Consider the following 27998-nt stretch of genomic DNA (forward strand, 5'->3'; position numbering starts at 1 on the left):
AAATAGAACTCCATCTGAAACCTTTTTACGTTGAGCAGAATGGGGGGAATGTGCCCTTTTTTATGTCTGTGTCTCCGTTTTTGCCCAATGTGTCTATTTCCCCAAAATTTTCTATTCAACAATAACCAAGTGAAATATTTCCATTGAACACACATAGTAGACATACTATTAACCATTCCAAACTGTATTCAAAACATACAAGCTTTGAATGGAGTTCCTGTTGAAATTAGAACAATATATAGGGCCACATATTTTTACATATGAAATAGTTGATTAATAAATATACAGTTAGTTAGACATAATACTTCTGCTGCCTCAAATTCATTTTTATCATTATGATATTTTAGCAAGTAATAATTTTGGACACAAGGCAGTATTTTTGTAGTCATTTATTACCACACTGGATTGTTTGGAAAGCATATATATATATACTATGTATTATATAATATAATTAGGATGCGCTGGTAATAAATATTTATGCCAATGGGTTTGGAAGGCATAAGAACGTGCTTTTGATCAGCAATGGATTTAAATAGCAAGGTGCATATTTTCATAAATCTGGAAAATACTTTTATTACAACTTTCTGAGCCATATGGCCTCATAATGTAAACAGTTCATAGCCTATAGCTAGTAGTAGCAAGACACATTCAACTGGACTTCTTCTGTAGGTGTTATGTAGCTTGACTTCTTCACTTCAAATGAGTATCAGAAAAATACCCCAGCATTTATATCAACACATGTAGCACAGACACCTTAATCTAGTCACTATGACAAGGCAGGTGTTAATCGTCCAACCACAAGATGAGAGGTGTGAAAGTTCTGGAACCACCCAGTTCAAGTTACATATCTGCCCCCTTGGTGTCAGGAAGTTGGCATAGGTGTTAAATATGGCTGAAGGTGTCAATTGTTGTCAAAATGCGAGGGTAGAAAGTCTCCACTATTGTCCAAGGATATGTCATTCCAGTTTGACTTAGATGGCTTCATTAATGCCTCCTAGGAACCAGTCCTCTTTGATACCAAGGATGGGATTATGTAATATAGCTAAAACAGGGTGGTTCCACATCTTTCACACCTCCCATCCTATGGGCAGTCAACATCTGCCTTACCATGGTGATTGGATTAAGGCGTTTGTGCTACCTGTGTGGATATAAATGTTGGGATATTTTCCTGACACTCATTAGAACTGAAGAAGTGGCACAGACAAGCTACAAAAAACATCTTCAGCTTTACAGAACAAGTCCAGCTGAATGTGACTAAATAGCTATCCCATGACTTGAACAAATGAGAACCTTCATAGACATACTTCATAGCCCATAATACTGCCAAGTGTGTGTGACTTCTCTACTTTCCTGCTTTATGGACTATAACCTAATTATATTCTCTTATCCTTAGTTTATAATAATTTCCAATGTAAGACTAATTTAATGTGTAATCTGAAGTATGATGATTAAAAATATAAATAACATTTCAGGCAAATATAATACAGGAACTGAAATTGTATTTCTGGATTAGTTCATATCTTTTAACCTACATGAAATAAGTTGTGTTTTTATATATTTGCTTGCAGTTTTTATGGCAGTGTTTTTTCAGCCTTAAGGAGAACCCGGTAATTTGTAAACATGCTGGTATCATGTGCTGTTATACCTGATAAAAATATAAAACATATTTATATTGTGTTGCAGAGAAATTAGCTAATATAGTTTAATTATAGCCATCATTAGAGCAGCTTTGCTTTGCTTGGGGAGTATGTATTTGGATGACAGAAATGTCAAATACCTTTGCTCTCAAGTATATCAAATGCTCATCTGAGTGAATCCACACTTGACAGTCCATCCTCTTGCTTGCTTGAGCGCGGCTGAACTGTAGAGCTGGAACATTCCACAGTTTGATAGTCGATGTAATAAACTGAGTGCTATCTTTGGTATTATTTTTTATTTTTTTTCTTTAACCAGTTATGGTATATGGAAAACGGTTTGCTTGTGACTGTGTAAGTTGCAGGATTCACATGACAAGATATTAATGAATAATAGAGATGTTGTGATGCTTTAGAGGTCCCACCTCCAGTTTTAAGGGATGTTTAAATTAAAAAATGTACTTTTCTACCTCATTGGCCTTTTCTATGCCATCTGCTGGATTTTCTCTAGGTAATTACACTGGGGGAAGCAAATTACTAATTACCATCCTTTGACCTGAATTGTCCTGACCTCACCAACAAGCTGCCAAAACCTGATGGGAAAATGTGATGATTATGAACAAAATTGACAATATTTATACTTTTTGGGTTTAACAATTAAAACCAGACTAAATATTTTATATTTTTTTATATGGATACTTGGTACTAAAGCTCTTCTTTGTTGTCCTATGGAAAACAGATGCATGCCCTTTATTGACAGCCTATTTCAGGTTGCAGTTAATAGACTTCTCTTTAAGACTGGCATGGCTGACATTATATGTAACAAAACAGTCAACTGTACCTTCAGAGCTATAAAAATATGAAACAAACTGCTCTCATCAAGAGATATTTTCAAGAGGAAGACGCTATGAAGCTTGGTGAAAGATCTCTTTAGTGGAGTTTTAAGTAATAGCACAATGTTCTCTTTAATTTGCCTTAATAAACATGATTTAATTAAATGCTAATTGCTGTTTTTTAACCTGTTCTGGAAAATGCTCTACTGCCTGCGGATGGGATATGTTTCCATTATCCACTAGGGAAAGGCAGCTCACTCTATTGCGTACAGGATTCACTATAAAAAAACACAAATGTTTATTACCATCATGTTCAGTGAATACCTTGTTTTTTTAGAATAAGCAGAGGTTGAAATTCACCTCCGCTGTTCTGGGCACAAAAAAGGTAATTGGACAAGCTTGAAAGCCAGTTTTACTGAAACAGGAGGGAAAAAAGGTCCAACTGCAATGGTACATACAGGATCAGAAAACTGCCAACTCCTGACATCCTGCCATGATGCTCTGATTTTACATGATGGTTATCCTTTTGTCTACAGCAGTTCAGGTCTACAGATACTTAATTTAGAATGAAAGGACACTATCAGTGAGACTTGCTGCTGTGGAGGTTATTTACTAAAACTGGAGCATGCAAAATCTGGTGCAGCTCTGCACAGAAGCCAATCAGCTTCCCAGTTTTATTTTCAAAGCTTAATTTAACAAGCTGAAGTTAGAAGCTGATTGCACCAGTTTTAGTAAATCTCCCCCTGTGTGACTGTCTGGCCACTTGCTAATTAAAGATGATGTGTATTAGGTTTGCAAAATTGTCTTTCATCATCATTACAATCAAGACTACCACCAAATGGAGTTCTTGGCTTCGTTTCCTTGTTTTTCAGTTTCTTCTTGACCCCTTTGCTAAAAAATTCCCATAGTTTACAGAGGATAGAGAAGGAAAAAGAAAGCTGTAAATTATAATATGTACGTCAGGGACACCTTAGCCCTTTTTGTGACATTTGTGTGTCACTGACATGTACATATGTCAGCAACAGCAGATGAGTACTTAGCTGTTGACATTTGCCCATATGGTAAAATGTTTGCCCCTCACTGGACCCCACCAATCTTAGCAATCTAAGACCCATATCCTTACTCCCTTTTGCCTCCAAACTCCTTGAACGTCTAGTCTATAGCTGAGCTGCCACCTCATTAAGAATAACCTTCTCGATCCCCTGCAGTCTGGATTTTGCCCACAACACTCCACAGAAACTGTTCTCCTAAAACTTACAAACAACTTACAAACAACTTACTAACCGATAAACCCAATGGTCACTATTCCGTACTCTTACTCTTTGACCTCTCCTCTGCCTTTGACACAGTTGACCACCACCTCCTCCTCAAAAAACTCTATTTACTTGGCCTCCGTGATTGTACTCTCTGTTGGTTCGAATCTTACCTATCTCTCCGCACCTTTAGTGTCCCTTACAACTCTATTTCCTCCTCTCCTATTCTTCTTACCGTCGGGGTCCCACAAGGTTCTGTCCTTGGACATCTCCTATTCTCGATCTACACTTCTTCCTTGGGTCAGCTAATAAATAGCTTCCCATGGTTTCCAAAACCATTTCTGTTTTCTCGGTCAGGATCAATAGCACAATTATTAACCCATTCCTGCATGCCAGGATGCTAAAGGTAACCCTGGAGTCTGAACTATCTTTTCAGGCACATATCCAAACCCTGTCCAAATCACGCCGCCTTAACTTTCGCAAGATCTCCAGAATATGCCCTTTCTAACTGATGATACCAAAAAGCTCCTCATTCACTCCCTGGTTATCTCTCACCTTGACTACTGCAACTCCCTCCTCATTGACTTATCTTTACATAGGCTATCCCCCCTCCAGTCCATCATGCATGCTGCTGCCAGGCTCATCCACCTTACCAACCATTCAGTGTCTGCTACCCCTCTCTGCCAATCCCTCCACTGGCTTCCACTCACCCAACGAATAAAATTCAAAATACTAACAACAATTTACAAAGCCATCCACAACTCTGCCCCCAGCTACATCACCAACCTGGTCTCAAAATATCGACCAAACCACTCTCTTTGATCCTCCCAAGACCTTCTGCTATCTAGTTCCCATGTCACCTCCTCCTGGACTTCTCCCAAGCTTCTCCCATTTTATGGAACTCCCTACCCCAATCTGTCCAGCTTACTCCTAATCTATCCACCTTTAGATGATCCCTGAAAACCTTTCTCTTTAAAGAAGCATATCCTGCTTCTAAATAGTAAGCTGCTTTTTATTTCCTCTATCAGCTATTACCTTTTGTATCACTCAACCATTCCTCTTAGATTGTAAGCTCTAACGATTTCCTCTTGTACCAAATTGTATTGTAACTGTAATGTTTACCTTCATTTTGTAAAGCGCTGCGCAAACTGATAGCGCTATATAAATCCTGTATAATAATAATAATAATGTGTACATATCAGTAACAGCACTGTTTAGTCTGCTCAGCTTGCATGGTTTGAGGAAAGAAGGAGTTTGTTTAAAACAGCTGATAATGCAGATTATGGGAGTTATTTATTAAGGAAAATAGGCTGTTTAGTTTGTAAGAGTATTTGCATTTTGCCAGAGAATTTTCCCCAGAGCTTGTGGTAAAGTGAAATTTCTCTTTGCAAAGAATACCCAGTCACATTGAAGGAAAAAGATGCATTTTTGCATCCACATGATTGAACGATGAAAGGCAGGAAAGCTTCAACTCATTTACTAAACCCTGAGGCAAATGTCCCTTTCAAAATGAACAGTCTTTTTGCCTTTAGTAAATCAACAGCAATGACTGTACTACTATGTTTATATGCTTACACTTAAAGTTGTTTTACTTATGTAATCCTTGAGCACTATAATTATATTATGTTTACAGATTTTTATACTGTTAGGGTTAAAGCCTAGCTCCATGTTTACTGTGACTTGAAAAAGTGCATTTGGGCCATGTTGGCCCAAATGAACTATTTCCTTCACTAACACATGTAACTGCTGGGTGCGCTGTATGAACTATATGTATCATTAGCTACATACAGTATACAGTGCTGTGTTCTGGCAGCAGGACAGGCAGTTTCCTGTTCTGCTCTTGGAACAAAATCAAGCCATTCATTGGAAGTTTTGTATATTATGAATGAGTACAAAGCTTCCTCTGATTGCAGAGAGGTGGGTGGATGATGTCAGAGGAATCATTTAAAGGCACAGTTTACATGAAGTTAGGCCTTAGGGTAAAGTGAGTGGCCTTTCTGATTTAAAGTATACTGTATTTAAAGCCAAAACGGTTTTCAATATTTAACAAAAGAGTGGGGGGGGGGAACGGTATTCCACTGTCATTTCTTTTTTTTTTTTTGCAATCTACAGTATATGTCTCATTTGAGAGATTCCCTTTCACCCCGTGTCCTGTAGCCTCAACAAGTGAGGGGAAATCTTTCCATTGTGAAGGAAATCTTCTCCTGTTGGCCACAGGAAGAAGTGTCCCTAGTGGAGCAATCTCTTCTATTTCTGTCTGAAACTCAACATTTTGGAACATAGTGTGTTGAGGCATTTTAAAGAATTCCATAATAAGGATGCCAGGCAATTGGCAAAAGAAAAAGATTTCCCAAAACAAAGTGAAATGGATATACACATAAGATACCCTTGCACCATCAAGAATGAATATCAACTTTGATTTAAATAGTTTTATTAGTCATTTTTAAGGGGATACCATAAGATTCTATGTATGTGGTATCATGGTGTAATAGTTATTGAGGTCATATCAGCTGGTATACTTAGTGCAGCTTATGCATTTATGGTATATATTGTTTATATGTTTTTATATGTTTTATATTCAAGCTTGGAAAAGGCTTAATTTTGGAATGATAGTTTTTAACTATAAGCATAAGATGTGTAAATAATACAAATATGTGGTGTACATATATATATAGAGTATGGTAATATGGGTTTTAATTATGTGCACATACATGTACAGTTGGCTGTCGATGTTATTGTTCCAAGTGGTGAGTGATAAAGTGTTAAATATGTGGTATATAAGTAAGAGGGATGAGGACTTACTGCCATGCCTATTGACAATCTCAGGATGACGAAACGTTGCGTCAGGGTGAGCCAGGAAGTGACTTCATCCCATTTAGCATTCCCAGAAGTTCCAGTGGAGACACCCGGGCAGGAACAGAGAGAGACCACTTAGTGCAGAGCATGAAACAGGCACCCGAAACTGCTAATGTTTACCAAGCGCATATACCTTAGTGCAAAGCAAAGTTTTATGGTTTTACACCATGGCGATCTTCCTTTATTCCCTCCTCATATGAGTTTACCTGACCTGATACAAGCAAAGGCAGAGTGATGAAGTTGTCCCAGGCAGAAAGTGGATGGTGATTGTCACCAGTGCCATAAGGATATTAAGACTTACCCGTAGCGGGTGGTCATATATAACAGGTGTTGGTGGTGGAGGAGCATTGGATTACATTATCAAGAGCACATTGATTTTGTTGGATGAATGAGCACTAAATTATTTGCATGAAAACAATTGCACGGACACTGTCTTCAAGCACTTTATTGCTGCACAAGATGTGGACATTTTAACATATGGACATTGAAGACACACTTTTATTTGTTTTTTGGAAGTATAGTTTTTACTAAGGGTGTACACAGCGCTGTATATATTCATTGGTGATATAGCTGAATGCCTATTAGGCATTTTTGGATACAGCAGCTGTGAGAGGGTTTTGGTGTATTGTATATAGCTGTTTAGTTTTATTAATATTACGATTATTGTATATATTTTTGGTACATATACTCTCTACAGTCCTAGCACTGGTATAAGCAGTATATCATTAACATTTTGGATTTACCTTCACTTTCATTCCTGGTGGCATTGGTTTTCAGGACGACTAGAAAAGGTGAATCTCCCTAACAAGTACACAAACAGCAATGCAAACCTGAGATTTTGCCTTTAGTTTTACTTTGTATAGCAGCCGTGTTTCTTGGCTTGTGACAGCTGTTCAATTATTTGAATTATATTTTGCACCATTGTAACATGAAAATGCTTCAGAATAAGAGCCTAATGAATACAGAAAAACATTTCAAAATGCTCCCATACAGTTTATTTACGTCTAGAGCGGATTTCTGAATTAGTCATTTTATGTTAGACGAAGCACCCTGTTCATTATGCTACTGTTGTGCTTAGCATGAACACAGAGACATTTGCCATAGTGCCTTCTTGCAGACTTTTCATAGATCGGCACAGCAAAAAAGGATTTCCTGCTAATGGTAATAAAAGGCACTCTGTGGTGACTCGTGTAATGCTTGATTTAAGGTTTGCATGGAATAATTAGTGCATTGCTGGGGTGATTTCAACAGCACGAGCCTCAAAGCTTCTGGCAGTCATGAAACAAATCAAAATAAATATTCAAAGGGTTTAGTGTATTTTCCTTCTCCGTTTCAACCCACGCAGTTTTGATTGCTGGTTCCTCTTGAGATATCTTAATTTTGCCCAGTAGCCTTTTAGCTGCCTGTTACAGTTGCCTATTTGTAGAGAGAGGAATTTTCTTTTTTCTCCCTCAGTCACGTATCCCAGAGATGATGTGATTCCCACATTTGATGTTAGTAGTAGAGCAGCTGCAGGCGGGGTACTCCCTCAGATATCCCTTGATGATGTCTGTATATCTAAGCCTGCATGTTCAGCAGTATAATTAACAGTGAAAGTGTTTCGACACCTCTGTAGAGTGTTCATTTTAATCTGTGTATTCCTGTTACTCCATGTAACATAAAGGAGATTTTCAGTTCAAGGTGTTTTCTACTTTATTAGTACAGTAATCCAGTCACCTCTTGAACTGCTTGGAAATCAAGGGCCCATTAACACTTCAGTTTTTAATAAAGGATCTAAAATGTTCCACATTTTGTGGAGACTTTTAATAGATGTGGGGGATGGGGGGTTGCTTTTGTCTAGGTTTAGGACTTAAGGAGTTTATAAAGGCTGAAGGTTTTTACCTACATGCATTCTATGCATGAAGGTAGAAAAACCTTCAGTATGCAGCTTCTCCGGCAGCCCCCCCCCCCCAATACTTGTCTGAGCTTAATCTTGATCCAGCAATGTGCATTAAAGCAGCATCTTTCCCAGAACTCTCTCTCCTCATGGTCTCAGACACAGTAGCAGGAGCCATTGGCTCCTGCTGCTGTCAATCACAGCCAGTGAAGATGGAGCAGAGGGTGGGACCCATAGATACACAGAGGCAGCTTGGGAGCGAGCATGCACAAGTGCCCAAAGCAAGCAGTGGCCAGGGGCAGGGGCCAGAAGTGCTGGCAGGGGACCTGAGAGAAAGAGGATTAGGGTTGCTCTGTGCAAAATCATTGTTCAGAGCAGATAAGTATGATGTGTTTATTATTTTAAAGAAAATAAAACAAGCCTTTAGAATCACTTTAACTCTAGGCAGATATAATAGACCCAACTCATGCAACTCTGTAATCATTAATACATCATTCAATGTATATTTTTAAATGAAAGCAGTATAAGTATGTGAGATTAACCTGTCATCAGCCTCTTACAACCCCTGTACAGCAGGGCTGTAGTATGAGAGGAAGAAGCACAAGGAGTCTATCAGTTTATGTGCTGACAAGGAGCATGCTGATAGGTGGAAAAAGTAGGGTGACCAAAAGATAAACTATTCTTTGTGCTGCATCTATTTTACTTCAAGTCACAGGCTGGGGTGGGTCCAGGGCAACGTAGGCTGAGAAAAAGTGGGCTGAATGATTCTGATCATCAGGACATCTCCCAGAAAAAAAATGTACTGTGTAGATAATTATGGATTGAAGATACATATGGCAGCAACAGCTGGCTTTGTTATAGTTTGTTTTATTGGTATATTCATGTATATCTTATTTTGTCTGGATTCCTGCTGTAACATATGATCTGTACATGAGTGCAGAAACCATGAAATTTGAGACAGAAAAAGGGACCAAGTGACTTTGTTCCAAAACAGGGACTGGTCCACCAAATGAGGGACATAGTTTAATCAAGGCAGACTCATTTAGATAAGTTTATGATAGTTATGATAGGCTTATGAAAATGTATCATCTAAAGCCACTGTGAGGGTGGCAAAATTAAATTGGGAACTCCTGCCTTTATTATTATTATTATTATTCAGTATTTATATAGCGCTAAAAGGTTTGCTCAGCGCTGTACATTATAGTGGGGGACAGTACATGAGACAATGCAGTAAAAAAACAGAACACGAGGGATTCAAGGGCCCTGCTCTTTCGAGCTTACAATCTAGGAGGGAGGGGATTGTGGTACAGAAGGAAGTGGCTGTGGGGGATGGAGTGGTGGGAGGAGAGGAGGAGATCGGCTGTTAGGTGAGGGCAGGGTAGGCTTCCCTGAAGAGATTGGTTTTCAGGGTGCGCCTAAAGGTGAGGAGGGTAGGTGACAGTCTGATGGATTGGGGTAGTGAGTTCCAGAGGATGAGGGAAGTCCTGGAGAAGTCCTGCAGTCGGGCGTGGGAGGTGGAGAACAGGGAGCTAGAAAGTAGGAGGTCTTGTGAGGAGCAAAGATTACGGGTAGGGTGGTATTTGGGTATCAGGTCGGTGAGGTAGTTTGGGGCAGCATTATGAATGGCTTTGTGCGTCAATGTTAGTAGTTTGAATTTAATGCATTGGGCAATCGGGAACCAGTGGAGGGAATGACAGAGGAGGGGTGGCAGAAGCGGAGCGGTTGGTAAGGTGGATGAGTCTGGCCGCTGAGTTTAGGATAGACTAAAGAGGGGATAGTCTGCGATGAGGTAGGCCAGTGAGAAGGGAGTTGCAGTAGTCCAGACATTAGATAATAAGGGAGTGAACGAGTAGTTTAGTAGTGTCTAGGGTTAGGAATGAAGGTATTTTAGAGATGTTGCGGAGGTGGAGCCTGCATGAGTTTGCCAACGATTGGACATGGGGTTGGAAGAACAGGTTTGAGCCTAGAGTGATACCTAGGACTTTGGCTTGTGGGGTGGGACTGATGGTGGCGTTGTTGGTCGTGATGGAGAGGGTGGGGCGCACGGGCTGGGGTGAAAATCAGGAGCTCTGTTTTGGAAAGATTCAGTATGAGGAAATGGAGCGATATCCAGTCTGATATGTCGTTCAGTAGGTGGGTGATACGGGTGGAGACTGAAGGGGTGAGTTGAGTGGTGGAGAGGTAAATTTGCGTGTCATCGGCATAGAGGTGATAGTTGAAGCCGTGGGAGTGTATCAGTTTTCGAGGGAGGAGGTGTAGATGGAGAAGAGGAGGGGCCCGAGGACAGAGCCTTGGGGACCCCAACCAAGAGGGGGAGAGAGGGGGAGGTGGTAGCGTTATAGGCAACGCTGAAGGAGCGTTGGGATAGATAGCAGGAGAGCCAGGAGAGAGCGGAGTCTCTGATGCCAAGGGAGTGTAGTTTATTAAGAAGGAGGGGGTGGTCGACTGTGTCGAAGGCCGCAGAGAGGTCAAGGAGTAGGAGGACTGAGTAGTGACCATTAGCTTTGGCGGTTAGCAGGTCATTAGTGATTTTGAGTAGGGCGGTTTCGGTGGAGTGTAGGGGACGGAAGCCAGACTGTAGTGGATCGAGGAGGTTGTTGTCAGTGAGGTGGGCGCTTAGGCGATTGTAGACTAAGTGCTCAAGGAGTTTGGAAGTAAATGGCAGCAGGGAGATGGGTCTAAGGTTGTGCAGGTCGGTGGGGTCCACGGAGGGTTTATTGATAAACTATAACAAAAAATAAAAGTGAGCATATTCAACCCTTCTGAACTCAAGTCCACCATCTAACCTGTTCTGTCACTTCTTGCATTTTGGACTTCTTTCTGGGCCAGTTCCTGGCAATACATATGGTGAATGCTGCCAAGCTCTGAGTCCCAGTGTCTGGGGCTTCACCCAAGCTCCAACCATTTGGGAATGATTTTCTAGAGTCCACAAAATAATAGAAATGGAAGAATTGAGTGTCATGTGACAACAAATTTACAAAGACTTTGTATTGCTGGATTCACTTTCAAAGGATTACAGAATATTCCTGCTTGATGGGTATTTCCCCTTAAACTTGTGTTTTACTGAGATAATTCCACCTGGGCTCACACCCCTGGCTTTTGCACTAACAATGCCCATACGTAGGTGTCCACCTTATGCCCTATAAGAAGCAGGCAAGGAAGATCGTGGGGAAGGTTGCCCATATTCCATAGAGGTCTCCCTCCCATGCCCCCTCCTATCCCCTTTTTTCCCCCATCTTTTTCTTGACACTCTTCCCTTTCTTGCCTTTTATCTCTCTAATCATTGTTTTATGCATCTCCCTTTCTTTATTCTAGTTCTTCCCAGGCTGTCCCCCCCCCCTATGGGGCACATCTTCAGGATTGCTGATCTCCCTTTGTATAATCTGCCCTGATCAACTCCCATTACCATTTTCCCTTGTGAGCCATTACACCTTGAAATTTACTCTCTTTTAGTATCACTAGGAATTTGGCTCATTCACCCTGTTACCAAATTAATAAATTTGTATTTGGTTCTGAGAAACATGGTCTCCATTCCTGTCAAATGTGCTTTCATACACTTTCTTTGTTCAAGCCTTCATGTGCAGTTTACTGTTATGTACAGTATGATGAGGTCAATATAGCCTTTCTGCATATGTTTGAACTCAATAAAGTCTTTAAGAAACAAAAAAGTGAGCAAATTGTAGATTTGATTGCTTTATAGATGACATCAACCGATATTTCCAAAATCCTTTAAACCATAAGACATATTTAAGATTGTATTGCAAAAAGAACATGTTTTTCTTGTTCCTGTGGTGTCCCTGAATTTTCCTATAATGGCTTATTCTTTAAACTGTATGAACATGTGCTCTTGTTTTGTGGACTCCTTACCTATGCTAGTACTCTAGGCTGAACACTGAGAACCATGATGAAAGTAGGACAAGGACTCAAACCTTGCTGTTATATTGGCTGCTTCAGATGAATAATGCAGTGTGGTTCTGATTTAATATTCCTTAGTGATTATTCTTTCTTTTCGATAATATACTGATCTTTTAATATTCCTTTACTGTTCATTTTAAACCTCTAATAATTATACTTTCTAGACTTCATTGGTCAAGATGTGTATTTTTTTTTTTTACAGGAACATTTTACACCTGAATGCAAATTCAAAGAGTCAGTGTTTGAAAACTATTATGTGACATACTCCTCAATGATCTACAGACAACAACATTCGGGGAGGAGCTGGTTTTTGGGTCTCAACAAAGAAGGTGAAATTATGAAAGGCAACCATGTAAAGAAAAACAAACCTGCAGCTCACTTCCTGCCAAAACCATTGAAAGGTAAACTATTACATCATACATGTGATATGATAATGTGGAATGTAAAAGCTATGTGCACTTTAAAACAAAGTACACTTATCTCTTTTGGCCCTTTATCCTGTCCTAACCCGCTCTCTCACTCTCCCTGTCAACAAATGCATACTTACCTTAATCTGATGGATGCTTTATCCAGTCCTGACTGTGCCTGCTGTTTACAGCCCAATGGGTTTCTTTTTGTCTGTGCCTCAAGGCCGACAACTAAAGTAGATGGCCTTTTAGAAGTCAATGGGGCTGTAATGTGCAGGCTTGGCCAGCATGTACACAAGCAACTGATCAATGGAAGTATGTGGAGAGGGAAGGTGGGTTAGGGCTAAGATGGGTTTGGGCAAAAGGGATATGTGCACCTTCTTTTAGCCGTGGTTCACATTGGTGCGACTTGTCATGGGATTTGACAGTTCCAAATTGCAGGTCAAGTCGCACCCTATTTGTGCCTATGGAACCATTCAAATTGGTATGACTCCAACTTTGGGGTGTGGCACTGATTTTGAAAAAGGGTTCCAGCACTATTTTTGGCAATTTCATGTGTGACTTGCAAATACATCTGTGCATTAATTGTGTCAGGCAATCCGCACATGAAATCACAGTGACCAGCTGCTTTAAAATCACGCTTCTTCAAGTGAAGTAGCACAATTTCAAAGCTGCATTAAGTGTGAACCAGGGCTTAAAATGCACTTATACTTTTTGACAATGCAGAAAATAATTATGGATTACTGTGCACAGAAAATGTAAAATATCTACATTCTGGAAAAGAAATACAATTGGCCTGTAGGAATAAAAAAGAAAAGATGTACAAAAAATGTTATGCATGCATCAATTACAGTACATCAGTTATGGAGAAGCCAAAAGGTAAGAAGAAGAGATTTGTCAGATTCAGTGTAAATGCTCCCTTGATGTCTATAGTTATCATGGGTGTGTAGAGTTTAGCTGGCATGTTGATTGATAGTCTGTCTTAAAGCAGGTTTATACTCAAATTTTAAAATAGACTGTTCAAAGTCATTCTCGAACTAATAAAAATGAAAAAGCTAAAATACTTACCGTTTCTTTAAAAACATGCTGTTCCTCCTATACTGCACACATAATCAAAAGCCTAGGCTTTTCATCATGTGATCTCTTTTTAAGGAAAGGATTAGAGTTCAGATTGGCTGATTCTGCCTTTTTGCAGACAGTGGATAACAAAATGCCTAGGCTTTTGGTCACATGACAAGCATTGTTGAAAGCCTGAAACAGCATTTTTCTCCAGGAAATAAGTAACCCTTTTTTATTACACTTTCTTTATTCTCCAGGACTGTTGACACAATTTTAAATTAACATATGAGTGTAAATTTGTTTTTATAAGACTTATAGCATATCTAAACCCAAAATGAAAAAAATTATGTATTGCAGCTTAGCAGTCCTTAGGCTGTATGTGGTGGCTGCATTTGTTTTCTTTTTTTTCAAGTTTTTTTTCTTTTTAAAGTTCACCAGGTGATTCTTTTGGTAACAGAACAACCCTCACCTACCCTTCTGTATCAGGACAACAGAAATAGGATAAGACTGTGGATCTCCACCCCTCTCCTATTGTCCTTATTGTAGAGGGGTGTGCTTCTGTAGTCCCCAGAGATACAGTAGTTGAAAGTAATTTTATTGATATCTTAAGCAAAGGCAAAAAGTACACAAAGTTGTCAATTCAAAGGATTACTGGCAGCATCAACAGGTATTTTTTTCAAACTTATCAAAATTATTTTAGTTACCAGATTGGAAGGAACCAAATAAATTAAGTTAATTGTTAGAGTTTGCATATGGTTTTAACATTTGTAGCCACACTTCTCTCAGTAGTTTAATACAACATTTGCTGACAAAGTAAGTGAAGATTGACTTTGATTTCAAGGTCCAGATGATGGGAGACATTCAGCATTATTATTAAATTGAGAAAACCCTTATATCCTGGTTTGCTCATACTTCATACTGTGAGTTGTAAATGAAACAGAGAAGATTGATGTGCTGTAAACCATGGTTGCTAGATATCACCCTTCAACAATATTAGTGTATCTAGGACAATTAACCCCTCCAGAGGATTTATCCCCCTTCCTGACCAGGCCATTTTTTGCGATACTTTAGCTGACAATTGCGCGGTCATGCAACACTGCACCCAAATTAAATTAATGTCCTTTTTTCCCACAAATAGAGCTTTCCTTCAGTGGCATCTGCAAATGTATTCTGCTACATGTCTTTGCTAAAAAAAGAAATCCCAATATGTGTAAATTAATTGGTTTATGTGAATACTATACTAGTAATGGCGGCGATCAGCGACTTATAGAGGAACTGCGGCGGCCATTCTAACACTGGGGGGGGATCTGACTAACTGCCACTAGCATCTCTAGTGAGAAAGCACTGACACTGTACTAATGACACTGGGCAAGAAGGGTTTAACATCTGGGGCGAACAAAGGGTTAACTGTGTGCTATGTGTGTGCTTTACTGTGGAAACACATTGCTTTATACTGATCTGCTACACAGAGCAATACAAAGCAATGTGCAGGACCTGACGGGAGAGATCTGTATTGTTTACATACAGGTCTCTCCCCTGTCGATGATACGTGGTGATCGCCCAGGTGCCGGCAAGAAATCACCGGCTGGGATTCGGTAATCGACAGCTGAGGCCGTTAGAGTGTCTTTGGTGCATTCCAGTGCGCTTCAGTGCGCATTCCAGTATAGTTCTGTACAGAAGAAATGCAGCCTGTTTACTATTTTTCTTCAACTGGAACGCACTGGAACTGCAAGCACTGATGTGAATTATGATATTGGAAACCATGTAGCCTATTTTCTGTGCATTTTGGATGCACAAAAAAGCAACTGAAACACATGTAGTGTGAACTGGCCCTAAAAGCTCTTTTACAAATAGCTAAGAATATGCAAATAATAATATATCCAATAGTAAAACATACACTTTGAAACAACAATCTTATAAAATATAAAAGCCTTGTTGTGGGATGTTACACTATAGCTTTCTGGATCTCATATGAGAGAAATGTAATGGAAAATATAATATTTGTTTTAGTTTTGAGACTGGTAAATATAAAATATTAGAAATATTTGTAATTCATTCAGTATGTATGATTTACAGCCAAGAGGCAGAACTCTATTTTACTTTTCATATGTTTACCAGGCTATCTTAACTGCTTTGGGAAAAAAGTCATTGTTTACAGAGTTCAGTAGCTGAAACTTATGATGAGCCAAATGTACCAGGGTTTGTTTCAGCAGTCTTTATTTAAGTTCAGATCTAGAATCCGAACCCCATTGAAATCAGTAAGAGCTGAATTCCTTTTAAAAAGTGAACATTTTCCAAGCTAAAAGTCAAGAGATTGACAAAAAAAAGAGCAGGGGGGCCTGGGCACTGATATTCGGGACATGTACTAAAGGAAAAAACTAAAAAAAAACAATTATCATTTAGTGGCTCAAGTGGCCACTAAAAATTAAAAAAAAATATCCAATGCCTTTAAATAACATGCTTAGGGGATGTCCTAAAGCTGTATGCTTAACTACAAATGCTATGACTCTCTGGGGTTTATTTACTAAAGCTGGAGAGTCCAAAATCAGGCTCACTTCTGCATAGAAACCAGTCAGCTTCCAGGTTTCATTGCCAAAGCTTCATTGAACAAGCTGAGGTTAGAAGCTGATTGGTTTCTATGCAGAAGGGAGTCTGATTTTGGACTCTCCAGCTTTAGTAAATAAACCCCTCTGGGTCAGCATCAGCAACACCATATTCTGTCATCACATGAATTGCACATTTATTCATTTACTTTACTTTTACACAATTGCTTGGCTTACATACAGCAGCAGCAAAACAATAGTTATTACAAAAGCAACTGATCTTTTTTGTTTAGCAGTAAAAAGTCTTAATTGAGCTTTGGAAGCAACAGAATCAATACAGCAATACATTGTAAGATACATACTTAAAAAATGTAATAAGTAAAGCAAATGTCATCTAAATTGTCAAATAGGGTCGAAATAAGTCTCCCAGCAAAGCTTGTTGTACACTTCTATTCAGTAACTATTTTTTGTAAGGAGAGAAAAATCAGATTGCTATTGAACAATATGGTAGTGTGACCAGAGCACCCCTACCGAAGAAAAGGAGGTTGCTAAAGGATCCAAGCAGAGTAATATGGGTTCAAAAATTACAGACAATATTTTATTTGATCACATAGATCATAAGGAGGTTAAACATAAGCACGGTGAACATATCAAACAAATAAAATAATTTTAAAAGCACTTGGCGTCCTCATTTCTGGGTCATATTGGCAAATAGGGTACCATATAGGGCAATGTGGAATAGTGGTGTGGTTCTGATCCTAGGTTTCCATAAATTTCCAACTTGTATTAGAGTAAACCGTGTATTCAACAGGTATGTTCTTGGTATAGGCCAGGGTATGTAGAGTAACCTCCTGGTATGTGGAAACTGGAACATAAAGATGAGATAAATAAATATATGTGATAATCAAGGAGCTAAATCGCACCTAAGCCATACTAAGCCACCCTATACAGTAGTCAATGGACACTTTTATTACCTTCTCAGTAGTTAGACTGTCATACCAACTTCTTAAGTGTGGAGACTTCCTGGGTAAGCACCCCAAGTGAAACAAAGTCCACAGTACCAAATGATTCTGAGGATATATATAAAAATTATTGTATAGATCACGAGCATCAAGTAAAAACCCTGAAAACAAACGCAAAGTATGGGTATATTACCATCAATTATGATCAAGAAGACTCCTGTCGACTTGAAATAGGATCAGGTCCTTGATGCTTGTTCAAAGATGCATATGGGGGTGGGAAGCCAGGTGGTCTCAATAGATGAATTCCAAGAACATGTATTATGTATATAGCAGGCAGTGGATACCTGAGTATATATACCCAATGAACATATACCCATGATATGTTCACCGTGCTTATGTTTAACCTCCTTATGATCTATGTGATCAAATAAAATATTGTCTGTAATTTTTGAACCCATATTACTCTGCTTGGATCCTTTAGTAACCTCCTTTTCTTCGGTAGGGGTGCTCTGGTCACACTACCATATTGTTCAATATGTATTTCTTGGGTTTATGGATCCACACTTACAAGTTAAGTGAGTTGGAGATATGATTATGACACTAATATTCGTGTCAATATAGGTGGCCCCTTTTTTCGTTTTTTCGTTTTATTTTTGTGAAAAATCAGATTGCACCTGGAAATCTAAAATTGTGTCTTCTTTTGAAGACTAAATATGGATAGAGTGACAGTTTTGCAGCACAGTTATTAAGCCGGTATGGACCAGCTGCAATTTATAAACAAGTGAATAGCCTAAATGAATAACCTTTTTGAAGAGGCATTTAAGGGGGATTTACTAAAACTGTTGTTCTCAGAATTAAGTGAAGCTTGTGCATAGTAACCAATCGGCTTCTAGGTTTTATGTTCAAAGTTTAGTTGAACAAGGTGAAGTTAGAAGCTGATTCGTTACTATGCACAGCTGCACCATATTCTGTGTGCACTTGTTTTAGTAAATCCCCCCCTTAGCAACCATAAATAATGAAAAAAATCTTTTTTTTTTGGACACTGATGATGGAAGTAGCATACAGGTTTACACCACATCTAACAAGCCTGTTTGCACAGACCACAATTTCTGAGCTATTGAGCAGGCATTTAGCATCAGGAAATTATCCGTGTGTTTTTTGCACACTGAAGATGGAAAAAACACACAGCTTGGCAACACAGCTAACATACAACTTGAGGGTCTGCAATTTTGGAAGGATAGAGCATTTTACCCCAGGGAATTGTATATCAGTGTCTTTGTTTTAGACATTGAATATGGAAAAAGTATACATCTTTGCAGTACAAACCTACATTGTCAGTGCTGCAATTTTAAAAGGAGGAATGTAACCAAACTGCAATTTGCCCCCAAAAATGGTCTTTTTTATTGAGTGAGGAAAAATTTTACAGATTCAATGGACTCCTTTTTAGACTGTCTGCTTAGACCTCGTGCACACTAAGCATCCAAAATGCTGCTTTTATGGGCACCTGGCTTGTTTTCTGCCTCTAAATGCTGTTCCATGTTAGTCTAGGTGTCCATGAACACAGGTGTTTAGAGGCAGAAATAAACAACACTGCGAGTGCATCCAGGAGTAGCAGCATTTTGGCAGAAAAAAACTCTTGAAGTGCCTTAATGTGTGTAAACTTTCCCTGCCAGAGGATGGACATCAGGTTGGTACCGTTAGTGCACACCACCATTCCTGGCACAAGTTACTGCAGGATTAACCACCTTTAGGCCTTCTCCTAAAGGTGAAAATCCAGCAATTTGTTCAAGATGGCATTTAGGTACTGGGAATGAGGGGGGCTGTTTTTGACTATTTGTTTCTCCCCGTAGGCCTGCCAGACATGATCTGATAATGTGAGCTTATTACCTAATTTTATTTCCAGCTATTGGAAGAGATATATGGTGGGGAAGTGGTGCTTTCATACACTGTAAACTGTGGTGCTTTGGTGGATTAAACAGCACAATAATCTGTGGTACTCGATTGAAATCAAAGAGCAGATTTTTTGGTGTCTCCAACAGATTCAAGCACTGCTGCTGACCCCCTAAAAAAAGAAATAAACATAAAAACACCCCAAAATAACAAAAAGGGGAACAACAGCAACAGAGTTTGCCACTGACAGACAAAAAAAGCTAGTCCTAAAAAGGAATCTTTAGTCACAGGAAATCATGGTGAATCCAGCTGGACCGATACTCCACTGTCCCTAGCCACACAAAGTGAAATTCAATAGCATATATACAGCACTGTATAACACTAAATACTGTATAAAGCACAAAGCAGTAATAGCACACTCCACTACACTAATAACTCTCTCTCTGCAATACTCTCACCTGTCCCTCACTAAACTCCTAACACAACGACAAAGGGCTGCTGGGAAAATAACCTTTTATAGTGTGTGGGCTACAACCTAGGTCAAAGCCAGAGCAGAGACTTTGGCTAATTAAGTCTTTTGCAATGTATTATGGGATGTTTGGCAGACCAACTCCCGATGAACATCCCCAAATGTTTGGGATTCAGCCACATATTAGACCCTTGAATGTTCAGTCCAAACTTACAATTGGACTGAACACTCAACTGATCCTTTGTTGAAACTCACAGAGTTAAATGAATCATCAGGGATACATCTTCCATTCCCCTTCATGTGGCTCCATACAAATTTTCAGTTAGAGAGAGACGGTCTGAAAAAACTTGCTGCTTACTGCATATGTAAAGATTTCAAATAGATAGTAAGAAAACATTAGTATTAAAAACACATTTTGAAAGACTAAAAAAAATTATGAAAACCATTATCATTATCCCTTATGATTATGAAAGTCACAATTAAGTATTGTAATTAATATTATATATATTTTATGTCTCTGTCATTGACAGTGTTATTGTGAGTTTATTAAGTACATCTCTTACAACTAAGATGCTATATTTTCTGTTTTCAAGTACACACAACAGCTGCTAAATTTTTCCTAGCTCCCAGTGAATAAAATTCATTTAGTCGATGGGAAATGTGCTTTGGTGCAGTTGCATCGGTTTTTTTTTTCCTAATTAATTTCGATTTAACATTGTGGTGGGTTATTTACCAGCAAGACCATCAATTCTGGCAATACTTCAAGAGCCTCCTGTTCTTCTAATGACCCTCATTCATCTCCCAGCAGGTGTTAAAACTTGTTTCACTTTCTACATTCTGTCTGAAAACATTGCTGCCTTCTGTGAGCTGACATTCTGTACTGTGCATACAAGTGAGCGGAGTGTTTTATTTGCCTACGTGCTTAAATATACCATAGTAAAATATATTAGAAATCATATTGGATTGGAAGTATATTGTGAAATCAGTAACCTAAATCTCATAAAAGTTTTTTTTTTTTTTTTAACCGTAATGCATTCTTTGCATTAAGGTAAAAAGCTAATCACTGATTAGCGTATTCAGGTAATCACTGATTAGTTTATTCTGGTAGGTCTGGTAAGTCTCCCTGTCAGAATACAATAGCTCAACGGGAGACATCCCCGCATCACACATCATAGGGTTGATGAGAAGAAATGTCAGGTTTTTTTTTTTTCTCGTTCACTCCGCTGGTTGATCTAATAAAAAAAAACCTAATGTGTATGCCCAACTTTACTCCAGTTTTGATTTAAATATATATAGTTAATTTGGACAAAGATGGTCTAAATAAAGTATTTCCTTCACTAATACATGTGCCCACTTTCAGAGCTGTATAAACTGTATGTAACATCAGTTGCATACAGTATACATCACTGTTCCAGCAGTGGTACGCGGGGTTCCTGTCCCATCACAGAACAAAATCAAGTTGGGTTGAGGACCACTCAGCCATTTACAGGAAGCTTTGTAGGTTTTCAATGAATACAAGGCTTCCTCTGATTGCTTGAGGTGGAGATTGTGGTATGTACCTGCCTGTCCTCCTCAGAGAAGCCTTGAATTCATTAATAAAAATACAAGGCTTTCTGATAATGGCTGAGCATCACTCAGCCCAACTTGATTTTGTTCTGGATGCGGGACGTGAAGTCTTCATACTGCTGCTGGAACACAATGCTGTATGCTCTGTGTAGCTGATTCTACACACAGTTTCTTTAGCACTCTCAGCAGGTGCATGTATTAATAAAGGAAAAAGTTGAAGTCCAAGCTGGTGCAAATAAACTATTTAAAGGTAAATCAAACATGGAGTTCAGCTTTAAGTACTAAAGTAGTTTCTAGTTTCTTCAAGTTATGATGTGAAAAATACCTGTTGATCTTTCCATCTTTATTGTGTCCAGATTGTTGTAGCATGATGCATTTGTAGATTGCTTTCTATTTAAGGGTGACATGTTTCATGTTTTGAATTTCCAACACCATTGTCACCCTTTGCTCAGTGCCGCCTCCACAGGCTATTAGCCTACATCAGCAATGCAGTGTTGTGGCCTCTTCCATATTCAGGATTGCAGCTTGGTCATGCTGGAGGAAGAGGCTGATCTTTCCAATGAGGTCATGCTCAACCTAGTCCTTCCCCTCCTTTCTGGTGACTGACAAATTTTCCAATCACTGTAGGAAGGAAGTAACAAGGTTTTTAATCAATTGTCTCACTCTGCCTACAGATATAATTTGGAGTCCTGAAGTGGGTGATGACATTGATGGGAGTGCCAATGTATTTCTTCACCTACCCTTGCCCAGGAAAATAGAAAGGAAAGAATACTAGTCATGCAATTGCTAATAAAATAATTAAAACCCCTATATTTTGTCATACTATTTTTATTATTGTACTAATGGATTAGCATTTGTATATTTATTGCAATTGCTGATTTTTGTTGTTTATGCTTTATATCTGCTTTATTGATTTTTTTTCTATTTTTTCAGTGGCCATGTACAAAGAACCTTCCCTTCATGATCTCACAGAGTTTTCCAGATCTGGAAGTGGAACGCCAACCAAAAGTAGAAGTGTTTCAGGAGTATTAAATGGTGGTAAATCTATGAGTCAAAACGAATCCACGTAGCCAGCTGCAGGCAAGACAAAGGCTACGGAGCACACAGTAATGGAACCTTACCTCTGGATGCTGTTGAATTCTAACTAGCAGTCTTTCATCCAAATATTCGATTTTTCAGGACAAGCACCGAACTTGCATAGGTCACTCACGTCAGCCATTAGATCACGGGGTTTTTTGAGTGGATTCCATAATCTTAGAATGTGCTTTTTGCAAATCAGAAGGCACCAGGATAGCCAGCAAAACATACAGTGGAATAAACCAAGGAGAGGACATAACCTGCTCTCTGTTTATATCACCTATGCTTTGTGGGAAAAAAAACATTTCACTGAACCTTAACGCTGATAAGAGTTTTGCTTTCCAACCAAGAATAAAAGACCACTTTTGCTCTATAAAGAAAAATTTTACTGCTTATATGTTTTATAGGGGGCAAGCATATAAAAAATGTAAAACATGTTGTTTTATTGGCTTAAAGTTTTATATATAAGCTTGATTTCATGTATTATTAATTTGGAAAAGTGCAACACTTTGATTTTCAACATATACAGCTTTCTGAACCGGTTCCTCAAAGCTGGCTTTTGTTGCGAAAATCAGGTCAGTTCTGAGGTCACCCCTCAGGCTCAAGTAAACAGTGTTCCTGTGACTTCTAACATACTCACTTTTTATATATCTTTGTAGTATCCTGATTATAGTGTTAGCCCATTAATGTAAACACAAAATCGTATTGCCAACCCCAAGCAGTTGACCCTCCCATTACGGATGCCATAATCCATCTATGTCATTTTCTCTTAATTCCATTTTTTGTGTATGATGTTCTTTAAATGTTGTGGCTTTTTTTCTAACAAAAAATAAACTGTGGAATTAAGGTGAAAGTTTTTATAAGAAATGTCTTATTTGTAAAGTCCTTTTTTCAATGTATGGCATATGTAAGCGTTGTAGACATTTTGGACAAACTGTGTCTACACAACAGGTACCTGTGCCTGCTATTTATTCAAATGTTTAAAATTTATTAAGTTTTCCAAATAGGTAATCCTATCTGTTGCATGGACAGAAAGAAAATTGGATTCAAGGTGCATGACATGTTTGGTTTCGTGCATTAGATGATCATTTTTTTCTCTCTCTCCTGAATTACCAGTATGTTATGGACAAGAAGATTCATATCTTGTACATGTTAATTTGTTGTATACACAAAACTGCACTGAAGACATTTTTATTCAACTTGTATAATTTTTAAGATCACAGCCATTTAACACTTTTTTTTGTCTTTGTGTTTTTTTTGTTTTTTTTTCATCCGTTACTCTAATATGAAGAATTTAAAGCAGGCTATGCATTATTACTGTTTACATGTTTAGTCATTATATTTTCTTTAAATTTTGAATTTATCATATATTTTATTTTTAATAGGACCCTGTTTACGTTGAAGCAGATTGTGCACTTGTAAAATAAATATGTTTCCTTCAACTAGATGTGTTTGTCTTTTTCCTGTTGTTCAAATGTAGAGATAGTAAATGTTCAGCCATCTAAGTAAACCTTATATTTGCTTATTTGCACTTAAATTCATTTTGAAAGATCTTGCTGTGGCATACAAAGTAAAGGAAGACATTATCCCTGGCCAGTATCAGTTTTATCTATCAAATGAATGTTGCCATTACTATCTCTGCTCTTTACAACTGTTATACATAAAAGAACAAAGGCTGATAAATAATTAAAAAAAATATTTTTCTCTATGCTTTGTGAATTGGTGGAAACTGAAAGATCGTACATACTGAAAGAATGGAAAAAAGTAGTTGTTCATCTATTTAAAGCCAAACTGCATCCAAAAATCTATCACTGCAACACAAATGATTGGTTGTGTCTTCTGTTCTCCCTTCCCTGCTGTGGACACTGCTGTACAGGGGATTGCAAAAGGTTGATACAAATTCAGGTACTTTCATTGCTTGCACTAAAAAAACACATTTAATTATATATTAATAAATACAGATTTAGCAAAATGTGTTTTATATACAGTATTCCTGGAGTTCAGCTTTAAAACTTACATGGGCAGTACACAATAGGGGGATAGGGTGGGGAAGATTACCCATTGTAAAGGGCTATAAAAAATCTCAACACTCACCCTACCAAATAATATTATTATATCAAATTTAAATAGATCCCACAGTTTGAGCAGTGCTTTAAGACATATAGGGTGCCCTGACAGGTACAGTAATCAAATCAAAGTACAAATCAATACAAGAGGGTTCAGAGGACCCTGCTAATGGGAGCTTACAATCTAACTTTCGAAAAAGCTTTCAATAACCATGTGATATAAAAAAGAATGGGGAAAGAGCTGTAAATATTAATAACAAAACAGCATTGTGTGAAAACCAAGTCAAAATCATAATAAATCCAACAAGTACATTAATATATAAAACACATCTCAAAATTTACATATTAAGTGTCATATAACCAAAATACTGTGAAAAATCCACAAATATAGTTTGTATGTGAACAGCAAAATAATAAAGTTCCAATGCACGTGAGTCCACAAAGTGTGGGTACTCCTTTAAATTACTATATTCATTCAGCAATAATAAGGTTTAAAAACACTCACAAGCAGAGTAGTACAAGCACACGTTAAACCAATCCAATATATATGTTAACCAAACAAATGGCACCAATTGCACAGCTCACCGCTACTCTCATGGATCCCGAGCACCCATTAACATGAGGGAATCACTAAAATCGCAGACTCAGCCCCTTTACACATGTCGGACTTCTTTAGAATGACGCGTAAAGGGGCCGAGTCTGCGATTTTAATCATGCTAATGGGTGCTTGGGATCTATGAGAGCAGTCGTGAACTGTGCAACTGATGCCATCCGTTTAGTTCACATACTGTATGTTGGATTGGTTGAACATATGTTTTTATTACTCTGCTTGTGAGTGTTTTTAATCATTATTTTTGCTGATTAAAGCATTCAGAGAGGTTTTTTCTCTTTCATATGGATGCATATGTGTTAAGTATTTTTGTTCTGGAAGATTTATAAACAACTCTTGATTGGATGACTCAGCAGTATTCCAACTACCTGTTCAGTCACAAGCGTGTCAGACTTCATTTCTTTACAGAAGTTTTGTTGTGAAGGTGAGCAGGTTGGAGCAAGACTGGTGATTGGGCTGCACTGCGCAGAGTGTAATTTAAAGGAGTGCACAAACCTTGTGGACTTAACTGAATTGGGAATTTATCATTTTGTTGCGCACATATATTTGTGGATTGTTCACAGCATTTTGGTTAACTAACACTTTATATCTGAATTTTGAGATGTGTTGTACACATTAAAGTGGAAGTAAAGTCAAAATTTAAAAAGTTGCAGAGTATTTATGGCAGAAGAGACCCTATTGGTTTCTTCTGGCATAAATGCATCCTCCTGCCTGTCAGCTGTCATGTACACTGAGTCGAGCATGTGCAGTTCAGCGAACATTTACAGCCCCGATCCATGGCATAGCGGTGTGACTTCCATGCGCATGTGTGGGAGTGACATCATGGGGGCCAGCCTATCGCAAGGCAGAAGGCACAGGACCCGGAAGGAAGACCAGGCGAATATTTAATCAATGGGGGCTCTCCACATCGAGCCCATCGCAGCACTGGAGGGCACCATTTGACAGGTAAATCTGCCATAATGTACTAATATGCCTTGCATACTAGCACATTATGGCATAACTCACCCGGGGGGCCCAATAATAAAAATGTAACAGCAGAGTTTACTACTGCTTTAACACACTTGTTGGATTTAATGTGATTTGGCCTTAGTTTTCATGTAGTGCTATTTTGTTAATATTTACAGCTTTTTCACCATTATTTTTACATCACTTGATTATTGAAAGCTTTTTCTATGAATTGAGTTTAGTCTGGATAGTGCTGCACTACATATTTTGTTTAAAGTATAATTGCAGGGTAACAAATGCCAATTTCCAACTCTTGCTTGACTTTTATGCTGGTATACTGTATGTGGGGCGGGTGGCATTCCATTCCTTTGCAATTATCAAAGCAGTGATCATCAACTCCTGGCAAAGATAAAAGTGTTGAAAAGTGAGCTGAAGGAATTCTCCTTTGTGCACATGAATTGGGGAATTTAAAGTGTATCTTTAAATTCAAACTACTGTTTGTATTGCTATTGAAATGCTGATGTTATAACTTGTAAATTAATTCTGTGACTATAGGTCTCTGTTAAAAAAATTACTGCATGTTTAAAATGAATATAAGTTCACTTTACAGAACATTTAGTAAGTCAAACTAACCCTTAAATAAAATATGTGCTTTCTTTGTGGACAGTTATGCTGTCCTATTGTTCTCTACATCACTTCCATGTCTTCCATTTTTTTGTGTCTATGAAAACATACTGAGGGAGAGCCGCTGGTCCTGGCAGGTCCGACTGTCAGTTTTTCAGGCAGACCTGATTGGATAATCCATTCACCCCTATGGACAGGCAGGTGTAAACAAACATGTTTGTTTACACCCACCTATCTAATCTGGTCCACTAAAAAACATGGAAGGGAATCCATCCTTTTCCATGTAGGTGGATCAGAGGGTAGTCGGGTCTAAAAGGACTCCTCTGTTCATGTCCACTCTGCATAAACAGAGTGGATATGGATGTGTCATCTGCCTGCTCCGCTCTGCTCCCGATAAACAGGTGATCCCCTGCTGGTCGGGATGGAGTCTACCCCTTCTGAAAGTGGCCTAAGGCTGGCAGTCATCCAGAAATTTATAGACAATCTATAAAAAGTTTAGTCTTATTACGGTTAAGCTAAAAAAAAAACTTGATTAAACATTTATTTGTTATCCCTTTATTTATCAGCCAGCTACCATATTTTTTTATATAGCCACTTGCCAGAAGATTTACCCCCCTTCAAGACCGGGCCATTTTTTGCTATACGGTGCTGTGTTACTTATACTGACAATTCCGCAGTCATGCAACGCTGAAATTAATGTCATTTGTTCCCACAAATAGAGCTTTCTTTCGGTGGTATTTTATTACCTCTAGGTTTTTTATTTTTTGCCCTATAAACAAAAAAAAAGACAGACAATTTTGAAAAAAAAACAATATTTACTTTCTGCTAAAAAATATTTCCAGTAAAAAGAAAAAATTGAATGTCTTCATAAATTTAGGCCTATATGTATTCTGCTACATATTTTTGGTAAACAAAATCCCCAAAATTTCAAAAGTTATAGCATCTACAAACTATGGTATTTATTAGAATTTTTTTGTTATACTAGTAATGGTGGCAATCAGCGACTTATAGCAGGACTTATTGCAGTGGAAAGTCTGACAATAACTGACACTTTGTGGTAACCAGTTACACTAATACAGTGTTCAGTACTAAAATATACACTGTCCCTGTATTAATGCCACTGGCTGGGAAGGGGTTAAACATCAGGGGCGCTCAAAGGGTTAACTGTGTGCCTAACCAGTGTTTTTAGGCACACTGTGTGGTGATTTTACTAGGCAATATGCTGGATTTTATTCTCTGCTTTTGAGGGAAAGAAAATCCAGCAGATCACCACTGACAGGACACAGCTCTGCCTTCTTTACATATGCAGAGCTGTGTCCTATCATTCTCCTTGGTGCTGGTGCTCATCCATTGGCCAGCACCTGTTGATCAGATTCTGCTGTGACTAATCACAGCAGAAGCGGCACGCACCCT

At 38.5% G+C, this 27998-nt stretch overlaps 1 protein-coding gene across 7 annotated transcripts in view; it reads left to right on the top strand.

The window, feature by feature from the left end:
* FGF13 (fibroblast growth factor 13) overlaps positions 1–23782 on the top strand; it is a 489250-nt gene extending 465468 nt beyond the window's left edge. For all 7 annotated transcript variants that reach the window (XM_089684975.1, XM_089684977.1, XM_089684974.1 and 4 more), the window contains 2 exons: positions 12570–12768; positions 22197–23782. In XM_089684975.1, coding sequence (XP_089541101.1) covers positions 12570–12768; positions 22197–22333 — 336 coding nt within the window. In that variant the 3' untranslated portion in view covers positions 22334–23782. The remainder of the gene's footprint in view (positions 1–12569; positions 12769–22196) is intronic.
* The last annotated feature ends 4216 nt before the right edge of the window (positions 23783–27998 follow it).

The sequence above is a fragment of the Staurois parvus genome, unplaced genomic scaffold (genome assembly GCF_062004578.1).
Source record: "Staurois parvus isolate SC_StPar_1 unplaced genomic scaffold, SC_StPar_1.0 ptg000361l, whole genome shotgun sequence".
Lineage (NCBI taxonomy): Eukaryota > Metazoa > Chordata > Amphibia > Anura > Ranidae > Staurois > Staurois parvus.